This window comes from Lepus europaeus, chromosome 3 (assembly GCF_033115175.1).
Source record: "Lepus europaeus isolate LE1 chromosome 3, mLepTim1.pri, whole genome shotgun sequence".
Classification (NCBI taxonomy): Eukaryota; Metazoa; Chordata; class Mammalia; order Lagomorpha; family Leporidae; genus Lepus; species Lepus europaeus.
Window position 1 is genome coordinate 114,651,199 of NC_084829.1, and position 12,273 is coordinate 114,663,471.

General features: G+C 42.3%; 1 protein-coding gene across 3 annotated transcripts in view; it reads left to right on the forward strand.

The window, feature by feature from the left end:
- DSE (dermatan sulfate epimerase) overlaps positions 1-12,273 on the forward strand; it is a 76,407-nt gene that overhangs the window by 59,280 nt on the left and 4,854 nt on the right. For all 3 annotated transcript variants that reach the window (XM_062186650.1, XM_062186651.1, XM_062186652.1), the window contains 2 exons: positions 8,339-8,592; positions 10,098-10,337. In XM_062186650.1, coding sequence (XP_062042634.1) covers positions 8,339-8,592; positions 10,098-10,337 — 494 coding nt within the window. The remainder of the gene's footprint in view (positions 1-8,338; positions 8,593-10,097; positions 10,338-12,273) is intronic.

The following is a 12,273-nucleotide window of genomic DNA, read 5'->3' on the forward strand; positions in this document are numbered from 1 at the left end:
TGTGTGAACGAGCGTGTGTGTACGTATCCCTTACTAGAATTTAAGTTCTTTTTTACTTCTTCTATTTATTATTGGATCCCCAATCCTAGAACACTGTGTGGAACATAGTAGACTGCCAATATTTGGGAAGAGAAATAAGAAACAAGGGAACAATCCTATAAACCAGGCCATGACGTTCACAAAGATTATGTGATTATTACAAAATCAGAAATTTGAAGGAACACCTTCGTATTCAGTAACAATTTAGTGTTTGGTTAGCTCTACAGGTGATATAGCCTGATGCTAAAAAGGCTAAGACCAATAAGCTTCTTAACTGCTTGGTCACAGACAAAGCCACCTTGCTCTAGCCAGTTAGCTTGTCAGAGTGTATAACTACATGTGAACAGACAGTGAGAGTATGAATGAATTCCCTATTTTTTAGGGGTTAGGGGGTAGGGAGAAAGACACTTATAGTGCATGCTAACTGCCAAGGAGTTGGGAATTCTTCAGATTCATGGTGACTCGTGAGCCAGGCAGAGGCCAAGTTACTTGTTTCCCAGCCCTGTGTCATCATATCAGGTCATAAAGCATCTACAAAAGATACCTGGTCATAATAAAACCAGTGTCGGGGCGGCGCCGCGGCTCACTAGGCTAATCCTCCGCCTTGCAGCGCCGGCACACTGGGTTCTAGTCCCGGTCAGGGCACCGATCCTGTCCCGGTTGCCCCTCTTCCAGGCCAGCTCTCTGCTGTGGCCAGGGAGTGCAGTGGAGGATGGCCCAAGTGCTTGGGCCTTGCACCCCATGGGAGACCAGGAGAAGCACCTGGCTCCTGCCATCGGATCAGCGCGGTGCGCCAGCTGCAGCGCGCCTACCGCGGTGGCCATTGGAGGGTGAACCAACGGCAAAAACGAAGACCTTTCTCTCTGTCTCTCTCTCACTGTCCACTCTGCCTGTCAAAATAATAATAATAATAATAATAATAATAATAAAACCAGTGTCAAGGCACTGCCACCACCTAGCAAGCCCTTCCTTACAAGTCTGATAAACCAGTGAGCATACTCATACAGATAAAACAGAACATTTGATATAATCCTTATCCTTGATGAAATATTATAATGCAAATTTCTGTAAAAATTTCCAAGCACCCAAAATATATTTTGCTTATTTCAAGCAATTTTCAATTTGACCAAACACTAACATACAAATAAAAAAGTCTGTGTTACCTATACCTTTATAAAAGTTCGCCTGATATAGCTAGATTTCTGAAAGGTTATCTAAAGCATTCACAAACAGTCTGACCTGGACTCAGATACAAAATACAGTAAGGAAAGGGATCATATTTTAGAGTCATGAAAACCAAAGAAAATTTTCTCTAGCTCAAGGATGGCAGCAGAGAAACTCTTATTCAATGTGATCCTGATCGGTGATCAATCAATTCTCTGTAAGCGCAGGTTAACTGGGGAATCACATACACATAAAACACACAGACATTACTTGATGAATTTTGTTACAAGATAAAATATATCTAAATGTAAACACATTCACCAGTCTTTTGAAGGTGAGCCAAAACCTTTTCTTTGAATATGGGTATACCAAAGGAATTTCCGGCAGAGAACACACAACACGTCATCACAATTTCCAGCTTTAGTTTCTTTTTGATATAGGAAGAAACCAAAGGTATTTGTGAAGGAACACAGAATCCTCCCAGGTTTCTACAAGTTTTCCTCATCTTTAATAAATCTCTCCACACTAAATCATGATAGCAATTTTTTTAGTAAGTAATTTCATAGCCTTTAAGTTGGTTTTAGAAATATTAGCTTTTACTTTTTGAACTCACACTTCACTTATTTATATAATACCATTGAAACTGTATAAATACAGGTATTAGTGAATGGCATTCATTGGTTTTATATATATATATATATATAAAACAGCTGATGCTTCCTAGGCACGTAACCCTACTGTTGGGAACAGAAATAAATGGACATAGTAGAGGGCAGCCTACCACCATTAACATTCAGTGTCCAGTGAGAATAGTCACCATTTTTTACAAGGAAGGGCATGTTAGTTAAGAGGAGGTTAACCATCCGGCGCCGCGGCTCAACAGGCTAATCCTCCGCCTGCAGCGCTGGCACACTGGGTTCTAGTTCCGGTCGGGGTGCCGGATTCTGTCCTGGTCGCTCCTCTTCCTGTCCAGCTCTCTGCTGTGGCCTGGAGTGCAGTGGAGGATGGCCCAAGTGTTTGGGCCCTGCACCCGCATGGGAGACCAGGAGAAGCACCTGGCTCCTGGCTTCGGATCAGCACAGTGCACTGGCTGCAGCTCACCGGCCACAGTGGCCATTGCAGGGTGAACCAACTGAAAAAGGAAGACCTTCCTCTCTGTCTCTCTCTCTCTCACTGTCCACTCTGTCCAAAAAAAAAAAAAAAAAAAAAAGGAGGTTAACTGAAATTTTTACTATATTCCTCCTTTGAAAGAGACACTTTCTACCCTAATAACAGCTGTTCTCAAAGTAAAGTTCATGGACCCTTTGGACTCTTTTGGGTAATTCATGAGTAAATGATTATTTAATAATTATAAAAGGACAGTAAATGTTGATACCTGTACTGATGGTGCAAAAGCAGTAGGGGGTAAAAATGCTGACGCTTTAGCAAGAATCCAGGCTGGGGCACTAAACTGCCATAGTAGTCTTTTGTGTGATTTTTGCACTGCCATGCGCTCATTTTTTTTAAAGTCAGTTTCACTTAAGCATGTCCTTGATAAAGGAGTAAAACAGGTTAGCCTTATCAAATTTCAACTCTTTCAATATACACCTTTTTTTTTTTAATATTCTCTGTGATGAAATGGGAAATATATATAAAAAATACAGTTGGTACCAAAATACAATGACTGTCCCAAGGAAAAGAAATCATGTACAGAGTTAAGAGTGGAACTAGGTGCTTTGTGTGTGTGTGAAATACCATTTTTACATGAGAATGATTGACTGATAAGTTATAGTTATTTGGACTTAAGTATTAAAGCAGGAATTTTCTTGAAAATAAACAAGGAAGCCTGCCAGTTCAATAAAAACCAGCAAGCTTTCTTGCCAATAACAGACTTGGAACTTGCAAGGGGAAGCAGGAATTCTGGAAATTTGTGTATACTACCATGAGCCTAAGAGCATATTTAAAAGAATTCTGATGAAACTAGTGAGAACATCAATAAGTATGATTTTTGACTTTTTTTTTAAATTATTTTTTTGTTTGTTTTTGTTTTAAAGCGAAAGGGTTTATTGGTGGGGGAAACCCAACAGAGCAGAGGGAAAGAGTGAAGAAGGAAAAGAGAAGGAGAGAGTAAGAGAGAGAGATATCAAGAGACAGAGAGAGACAAGTGTTCAGGAACAGGTCATGTTAAACATTTGCTGGGGGGTAGGCAGGGAAGTAATAGCATAGGGTGGCAGTGGAGCTGACACTGGTGGTTGGACCATGAGGTTTAGGGACCAAAACCTACCTGTACAATGTGGTAACGGGGCCAGGGCCTAAGATGGCGTCCAGGGCATAGATAGCGCCACAAATAAGATGGTGCCATTTTACTAACATTCCCCCGGTTTGTTTTTTGTTTGTTTTTTTTTTTTTTTTTTTTTTTTTTGACAGGCAGAGTGGACAGTGAGAGAGAGACAGAGAGAAAGGTCTTCCTTTTGCCGTTGGTTCACCCTCCAATGGCCGCCGCGGTAGGCGCGCTGCGGCCGGCGCACCGCGCTGTTCCGATGGCAGGAGCCAGGTGCTTCTCCTGGTCTCCCATGGGGTGCAGGGCCCAAGGACTTGGGCCATCCTCCACTGCACTCCCTGGCCACAGCAGAGAGCTGGCCTGGAAGAGGGGCAACCGGGACAGGATCGGTGCCCCGACCGGGACTAGAACCCGGTGTGCCGGCGCCGCTAGGCAGAGGATTAGCCTGTTGAGCCACGGCGCCGGCCTCCCCCGGTTTGTTTTTTATAAAGTAGGCATTGCATGGGATTACATTAACCCCAAAAGCCCAGGAGGGGTGGAGGGATGATGATTTGTCTTTAGAGCTACTTCCTGCTAACATGGGGATGACAAATTACTCTCTGTTGGCATGGATTTACTTTAATATTGTACAACTAAGTGTGTCAACATTTGGCAGAATGTAACAGTACAGTGAACAAACATGCAAAGTTATAGAGGCATGATGTTACAAAAAAATGCATCAATAATAGAGCTATTCTAAGTGTAAAACATACAAATGATTTTATGTAAAAGAACTTGAAGAGATCATTAACATGATTTTAGATTCTATCCTGCAACTAATTTTAATGGAGCCATCTGAAATAATTATTAATATACCCCTTTTGAATCATATATTTGTGTGAGGCTGAAATTTCTTCGTATACTACAACCAAAATAACACATGGCAAGACACTAAATGCAGAAGCAGACATATCAGATTTGCAAAAACATATAACATCTTCCTTTTCACAAAGTACTTTTTGTTTTAAAAAGTTATATTTTCCTAAAAATGTATTATCTTAATATGAAATGAACTTATTGTTTTTAAATAGTATAAATATGAATAAATGAATATTTTAAAACTGTTCCGTCTTAATTTTTTTTTTTTTTTTTTGACAGTGGACAGTGAGAGAGAGAGACAGAGAGAAAGGTCTTCCTTTTGCTGTTGGTTCACCCTCTAATGGCCGCCGCTGCCGGCGTGCTGCGGCCGGCGCACTGCACTGATCTGAAGGCAGGAGCCAGGTGCTTCTCCTGGTCTTCCATGGGGTGCAGGGCCCAAGCACTTGGGCCATCCTCCACTGCACTCCCTGGCCACAGCAGAGAGCTGGCCTGGAAGAGGGGCAACCGGGACAGAATCCGGTGCCCCGACCGGGACTAGAACCCGGTGTGCCGGCACCGCAAGGCAGAGGATTAGCCTATTGAGCCACAGCGCCGGCCCCATTTTAATTTTTAATATAAGTTTTGATACAGCCAAAACAAAGCTCTTTAATTTTTTTTTTTTTTAAAGATACTTGTTTATTTGAAAGGCAGAGAGAGAGAGAGAGAGAGAGAGAATCTTCCATCTGCTGGTTCAACAGCAGGAGCTGGGCTGATCCGGAGCCAGGAGCCAGGAGCTTCTTCCAGGTCTCTGACATGGGTGTAGAGGCCCAAGGGCTTGGGTCATCTTTCCCTGCTTTCCCATGTGCATTAGCAGGGAGCTGAATTGGAAGTAGAACAGCCAGGACTTGAACCGGCATCCATAGGGGATGCCTGCACTGCAAGTGGGGGCTTTACCCACTACACCACAGCACTGGCCCCTCATTGATTTTTTAAAATTTATTTATTTATTTTAAAGAATTACAGAGAGACAGAGGGAGAGACAGAGAAAGGGGTCTTCCATTCACTGGTTTAATCCCCAAACAGCTGCAACTGCTGGAACTGACCCAGGCCGACGCAAGGAGCCAGGAGCTTCAGCTGGATCTCCCACATGAATGCAGGGGCCCAAGCACTTGGGCCATCTTCGGCTGCTTTCCCGGGCACATTAGCAAGGAGCTGGGTCAGAAGTGGTACAGCCAGGACTTGAACTGGTGCCCATATGGACGCCAGCACTGCAGACAGCGGCTTCACCCACTGTGCCAGAGTGCCAGCCACCATAATGTCCTCATTAGTTTTTAAGGTATAAAAGGGTTGAGTCCAAAAAGTTTGAAAACTGCTGCTTAGAATGTTTTCAATGGTGAAATTTATGTGAAATAGAATGATCGAAAACATAAATAAACTACTGATTTCCTGGGTTGAAGGGCTGTGTGTTGCAGGGTAAGGTCACAGAATTTATCAGGATATGCTGTTTCAATGAATTAGGCTGTGACCTTGTCTGTACTGTATTACTTAAAAATTTACAGCTTATTGGCCGGCGCCGCAGCTCACTAGGCTACTCCTCCGCCTTGCGGCGCTGGCACACCAGGTTCTAGTCCCGGTCGGGGCGCCGGATTCTATCCTGGTTGCCCCTCTTCCAGGCCAGCTCTCTGCTGTGGCCAGGGAGTGCAGTGGAGGATGGCCCAAGTGCTTGGGCCCTGCACCCCATGGGAGACCAGCAGAAGCACCTGGCTCCTGCCATCGGATCAGCGAGGTGCGCCAGCCGCGGCGGCCATTGGAGGGTGAACCAACGGCAAAGGAAGACCTTTCTCTCTGGCTCTCTCTCTCTCTCACTATCCACTCTGCCTGTCAAAAAAAAAAAAAAAAAAATTACAGCTTATTCAAATAGCCAGTAAAAAAAGTCTAATAATAGTGATGCTATTTATTTTTATTGCTTTATATCTGAGTAAATATGATTAAATAATTCTTTTTAAATTTTTTTTTCATATGGTTTTAATAGATATAGGCAGTCTGTGGAAATAATTATCTGTGAAAAATTAATATTTAGCATCACAAAGTTCACAGAAGATTATTGTTTAAATTTTTATACTGTTGTCTTAGCTCAGACTGCCACAACAGAGTACCACAGGCCAGCCATCCAAAGCAACATAAACTGAGACAGGGTGGCTGTAATGTTAGGTTCTGGTGAGAGCTCTTCCTAGCTTGTAGAGCCATCTCAAGTGTGCTCACCTGGCCTCTCCTGGGTGCATGGGGAAGGGGAGGAAGGGGAGGAAGGGCGGGGTGAAAGAGGAGGAGGAAAAGAAAGAAGAGAAAGGAGGAAGGAGGGGTATCTGATGTCTGTTCTTTCCAGGGTGTGAATCTCATCATGAGGTCCAGGTCCTTATGACCTCATCTAAGCCTAATCACCTCCTGATCCCCATCCCCAAATATCTCCATATTGAGCTCAGGGCTTCAACGTGAATTTTGAGGAGGCACACAATCCAGCTCACAGAAGCTGTCTATTTCATTTCACAAATACTATTAAAATAAATACTTGGAACACAAGAACTTAGATATTTAAAATACAGTAAGTTTTTTTAAAAAAATTATTTATTTACCTGAAAGTCAGAGTTACAGAGAGAGTCAGAGAGTCAGAGAGAGAGAGAGAGAGAGAGAGGAAGTGGAGCAGCCAAGACTTGAACCGGCGCCCATATGGGATGATACTGGCACTGCAGGCGGTGGTTTTACCTGCTATGCCAAATTACTGGCCTTGAAAATACTCTGTCATCTCTCATCAAGAGTGAAGATTGAGGGCTGGCTTTGTGGCACAGCAGGTTAAGCCACAGCTTGTGACACTGACATCTCATATGAACCCCGATTCAAGTCCTGGCTGCTCCACTTCTGATCCACCTCTCTGCTATGGCCTAGGAAAGCAGAAGATTTCTGCATCTGTGTGGGAGACCTGGAAGAAGCTCCTGGCTCCTGGCTTTGGGTCAGTGCAGCTCCAGCTCGTTGCAGCCATCTGAGGAGTGAATCTGTGGATGGAAGATCTCTCTCTCTCTCTCTCTCTCTGCCTCTGCCTCTCTGTAACTCTGCCTTTCAAATAAATAAAATAAATCTTAAGGCCGGCGCCATGGCTCAACAGGCTAATCCTCCGCCTAGCGGCACCGGCACACCAGGTTCTAGTCCCGGTCGGGGCGCCGGATTCTGTCCCGGTTGCCCCTCTTCCAGGCCAGCTCTCTGCTATGGCCCGGGAAGGCAGTGGAGGATGGCCCAAGTCCTTGGGCCCTGCACCCCATGGGAGACCAGGAGAAGCACCTGGCTCCTGGCTTCGGATCAGCACAGTGCGCCAGCCACAGCGGCCCTTGGAGGGTGAACCAACGGCAAAAAGGAAGACCTTTCTCTCTGTCTCTCTCTCTCTCTCTCACTGTCCACTCTGCCTGTCAAAAAAAAAAAAAAAAAAAAAAAAAAAACAAAAAACCATGAATATATTCAAAGAGATCTAAAACACTGAACCTGTAATAGCAAGGCAGCAAGGCAGAATTCTCTGGATTACTCACTCTGGAATACTTTCCCTGCCAATGCACTGGGAAAGCAGTGGACGATGGCCCAGGTGTTTGGGCCTCTTCCACCCATGTGGGAGACCCTGATGGGATTCGAGGCTCCTGCCTTCTGCCAGGTGGACATTTGGGGAATGACCCAGAGGATGGAAGAGCTCTTTGTTTCTAAAACTCTGCCTTTCAAATAAATAAATAAAGCTTTAAAAATGAATAAATATTCAACAGTAAAAATTCTTAAAATGCTGATGTTGCCAAGAGCTTGAGAGACAAAAGTATTAACTCTGTAATTTTTACCCAAGGCCAACTTTACGCTTGTGTCTACTATGGAGGGAAATTAGTTCTGTATCATTAAACTCTGGGATTGTATCTTCAAATGTGCCCTTTTGTTCTGAGAAATAGGAACTTAAAGAGTGTGATGAAAGCTGCAGGCCCTGGCACACTCATTTATATGGTTTCTTCTTTACAGGTTGGTGAAAGATGCTCCTTGGGATGAGGTCCCACTTGCTCACTCCCTGGTTGGTTTTGCCACTGCTTATGACTTCTTGTACAACTATCTGAGCAAGACACAACAGGAGAGGTTTCTTGAAGTGATTGCCAATGCCTCAGGATATATGTATGAAACTTCATATAGGAGAGGGTGGGGATTTCAGTACCTGCACAATCATCAACCCACCAACTGCATGGCATTGCTCACAGGAAGCCTGGTTCTCATGAATCAAGGTGCGTGTGGACACAGCCAGGTGATGCCTGAGCTGACTTCATTCACAGTTGCCATGTTGGGAGCAAAGCATTTTGATAACTGTTCTTAGGTACATGTTCACAAACCCCAGGAGTGAAGTAACATCTAGGCCATCTCTCAGTTAAATCAGGGGCCTCTCTCTTAATTCTGCTAGTTATTTTAACCTTCTGATTTTAGGCATCAGTCACAGTGGTATCTTGATGGGGGTGGAAGACACAGAGAGGAAATGAAGAAGACGACTGGAGTTTTAAACTTGAATGATAGAGAAGGGAAACAAAACTATCCAGTATGTCAGGTATGGAGCTGAGTGGCAGAAGTAGCAGAGAACAATTAAACATCACTTCTGCCCCGCCAAGCCTGAGAGCAGTGCTGCCCCCATGAGATGAGAGCCAGTACCTAGCCTGGCTCTGAATTTAGGCCCTCTGGTACCTTCACACCTAGCACACCTAGTAGACAAACCATGGTATAGAGATGAACATTGATGGTGACATTCACATCAGGAGTCAATATTTATTTTTATACCCAGGGGTTGTATAATTTAAAAATGAACAAATGAAAATAAGCCAAACCTTGAATCTAAAGACCTAAAGATCAAAGTTCTGTTCCTTTTTAGCCATTTGCCAGAGATCTGGAACAAGCCAATTTTTCTGTAATTTGGGGGTAGTAATGCATAATTGAGTTGTTAAAAGGATTAAGTAAGATTCTGATCACAGCTGTGAGCAGATTATGTTAATGGAAATATGATGGGTTGTTATTGTTATCTAACCAGAAGAATTCTAGAAACCTAGTATTTGTAAGCCAAAGAGATGTTATAAAATGTTTAAGATTTTTAGTTTTCATTGGGGAAATTGGAACATTTGACAGAGTGAAGAAGTATGTAGACAAAATCATGTAGCTCGTTTTGGCAGATTCAGGACTCCCAGTTGATTTTTGTCACCATTATATTCCCAGTTTTAATGGTTTCTGAATCTACTATGCTGCCCTTTCAGGTTGTATAGACAAAAGCACCTAGAGAATGAAAGTTTGTCAAATTGAAGACTGTCCATTTAGCACTTACTTACAAATCCTAAAAAATAATGCTGTAAAGTGTTACAAAATGATAAACTCTATAAAGGTTCTCAAGTACTATAGTTTTAAGAAAATTAAGCAGCCTAAATATGCAAATATTTTCTTACATAAATTACCTGCAGTTTGTGATCTTATAATATATGATGTAGCTTTAGTAAAGATTGGAAAATGACTGACACTCACTTAAGCAATAAATCTTCATTTAATTAGTAAATGACCTGTACTCAAGAACCTCTTAATTTTATATCAAAGGCCCATCACACACCTGGATTAACAAGATGTTATTTATAATGTTGACAAGTGAGTCTTACAAATGCAATTTGTAATATAACTGGTCAGAGGGTTTTATTTGGCTGTATTTTTGTTAATGCTTTGCTTTGGCCTTTAGTCATTGTTTCCATGTGTTTTCATCCTTCAGGGTATCTTCAAGAAGCCTACTTATGGACCAAACAAGTTCTGACCATCATGGAGAAATCTCTGGTCTTACTCCGAGAGGTGACAGATGGCTCTCTCTATGAAGGAGTTGCGTACGGCAGCTACACCACTAGATCACTCTTCCAGTACATGTTTCTCGTTCAGAGGCACTTTGATATCAACCACTTTGGCCATCCATGGCTTAAGCAACACTTTGCTTTTATGTATAGAACCATCTTGCCAGGTATAGTGAGGAGTCAGCAGTGGGAAAACATTAAACTGTTGTAATGTTTTCTGATTATGAAAATAAGCTAGAGTAGGAAAAGAAATGAGTTCTGTGGTATTTGTGATATTGAGATCAAAGGTTTTTTTTTTTAATCAAAGGAAAATTGAGCTCATGAGTTGCACATTACTGTCTTTCTGAAGACTATCTAAAGCAAGGGACCTTTAAAAGGTCTCAGTACTTTGTAGTTGGAGTTGAATACTAACAGCCAGTCCGGTCCCAGCTTGTTTTTGCTGTGAGTTGTATATACGGTGACTTCCTCAGTTAGAAGAGACACTGTGAACATCTCTAAAAGGAGCATTTATATGTTTGTGTGTGTGTGTGTGTGTTTTATTATTTATTTATTTATTGAAAGGCAGAGTTAGAGGCAGAGAGAGAGAGAGAGAAAGAAAGAGAGGTCCTCCATCTGCTGACTCACTCACCGTTGACTACAACAGCCGAGACTGGTCCAGGCCAAAGCCAGGAGCCAAGAACTCCATCTGGGTCTCCTACATGGGCGGCAGGGCCCCAAGTACTTGGGCCTTTATCTGATTATCCATTTTCCACTGTACAGCTGGTACTGTGATATGGAATGCTGACATAACAAGTGGCAGCTTAACTGACTGTATCACGGTATTGTTCCCCATATGTTTGTGTTGATAAATCCAGAAAATCTTTGTTGAATGTCTGTAATCAGGCACTTGTTAGGCAAGGAATTCAAAGAAGAATAAGGTCCACTTCTGCATTCAGAGAACTCATAGATTTGAAATGTGATTTATGCAGTATCACATTTTGTAATAAAATTTACTTGGAAGAGCATTTACTAAGCTATAAGCTACTAAGAGCAAAAACGTTAGCTTTAAATGATGCATATGTCGTGGTAGTGACATTTTAGAAGAGATTCTGTGTTTTGCCTGTCTCTTCTCAACTACATTGCTCGCTCTCTCTTTTTTTTTCTACAGTTGCTATTCTAGTAACAATTATTCCCATCTGGCCCAAAGCGTTCTCCCATTCTTCTCTTCCAAGAATACCTTAAGCATATCCAGTCTCACCTATATTTGTTTTTCTTCCCTTTCCTAATAATGATGTTATGATCTTTGCATTTTTTTTTCTTTTAACTTCTAGCAGTACATATTGACAGAATTTTCTCTCAAAGTTAGCTTTTCCTCTATTTTTAACTCAATTTCTGTCTTGAACTTTATTGTATATTCTAACTTCAACTTCTTTGGAAGACTAATTGAAGCATCTGATGCTATTATCTTGGCCTAGAATTCTGGTTGAGATGTGAGAGAGCTAGTGCTCATTCCAGATTAGGAATTTGATATTTGCAGGAGGATATGCCATGTATATATACAAATGTGGTTAAACATAGCATGCACATTGGAAAGTGAGAAAGGTGGGCAATATATGTACATATTAATAGCTATAGCACTTCTGTTACCAGTAGCAAGCTGCCACATAACAAATACAAGCTTGCACAGATGATCTGTAGATTTTCAGAGACTTATGATTAATCGGTCTGTGATGGAAGGTAGACATCAAGTTTTGTTTATTTTATCCCAAGATGCGTAACTGGTTCTAATTTGCAGCTAGCTTTGAAGATTATTAGCATTTGGCATAGTGGTTAAGCTGCAACTTGGGATACCAATATCCCTATTGAAATGTCTGGATTCAAGTCCTGGCTCTGCTCTGGATTCCAGCTCCTTGTTAATACACACCCTGGGCAATAGCCAGTGATGCTCAAGTAATTGGGTCTCTGCCAGCCACATGGGAAAACTGAATTGAGTTTCTGGCTCTTGGTGTTGGCCTGTTGCAGGCTTTGGGGAAGTGAACCAGCAGATAGAGGAGAGCTAGCTTGCTTGCTCACTCTCTCCCTCTCAAAGAAAGAAGTAAATAATTTAAAATTCTTACTAGAAAA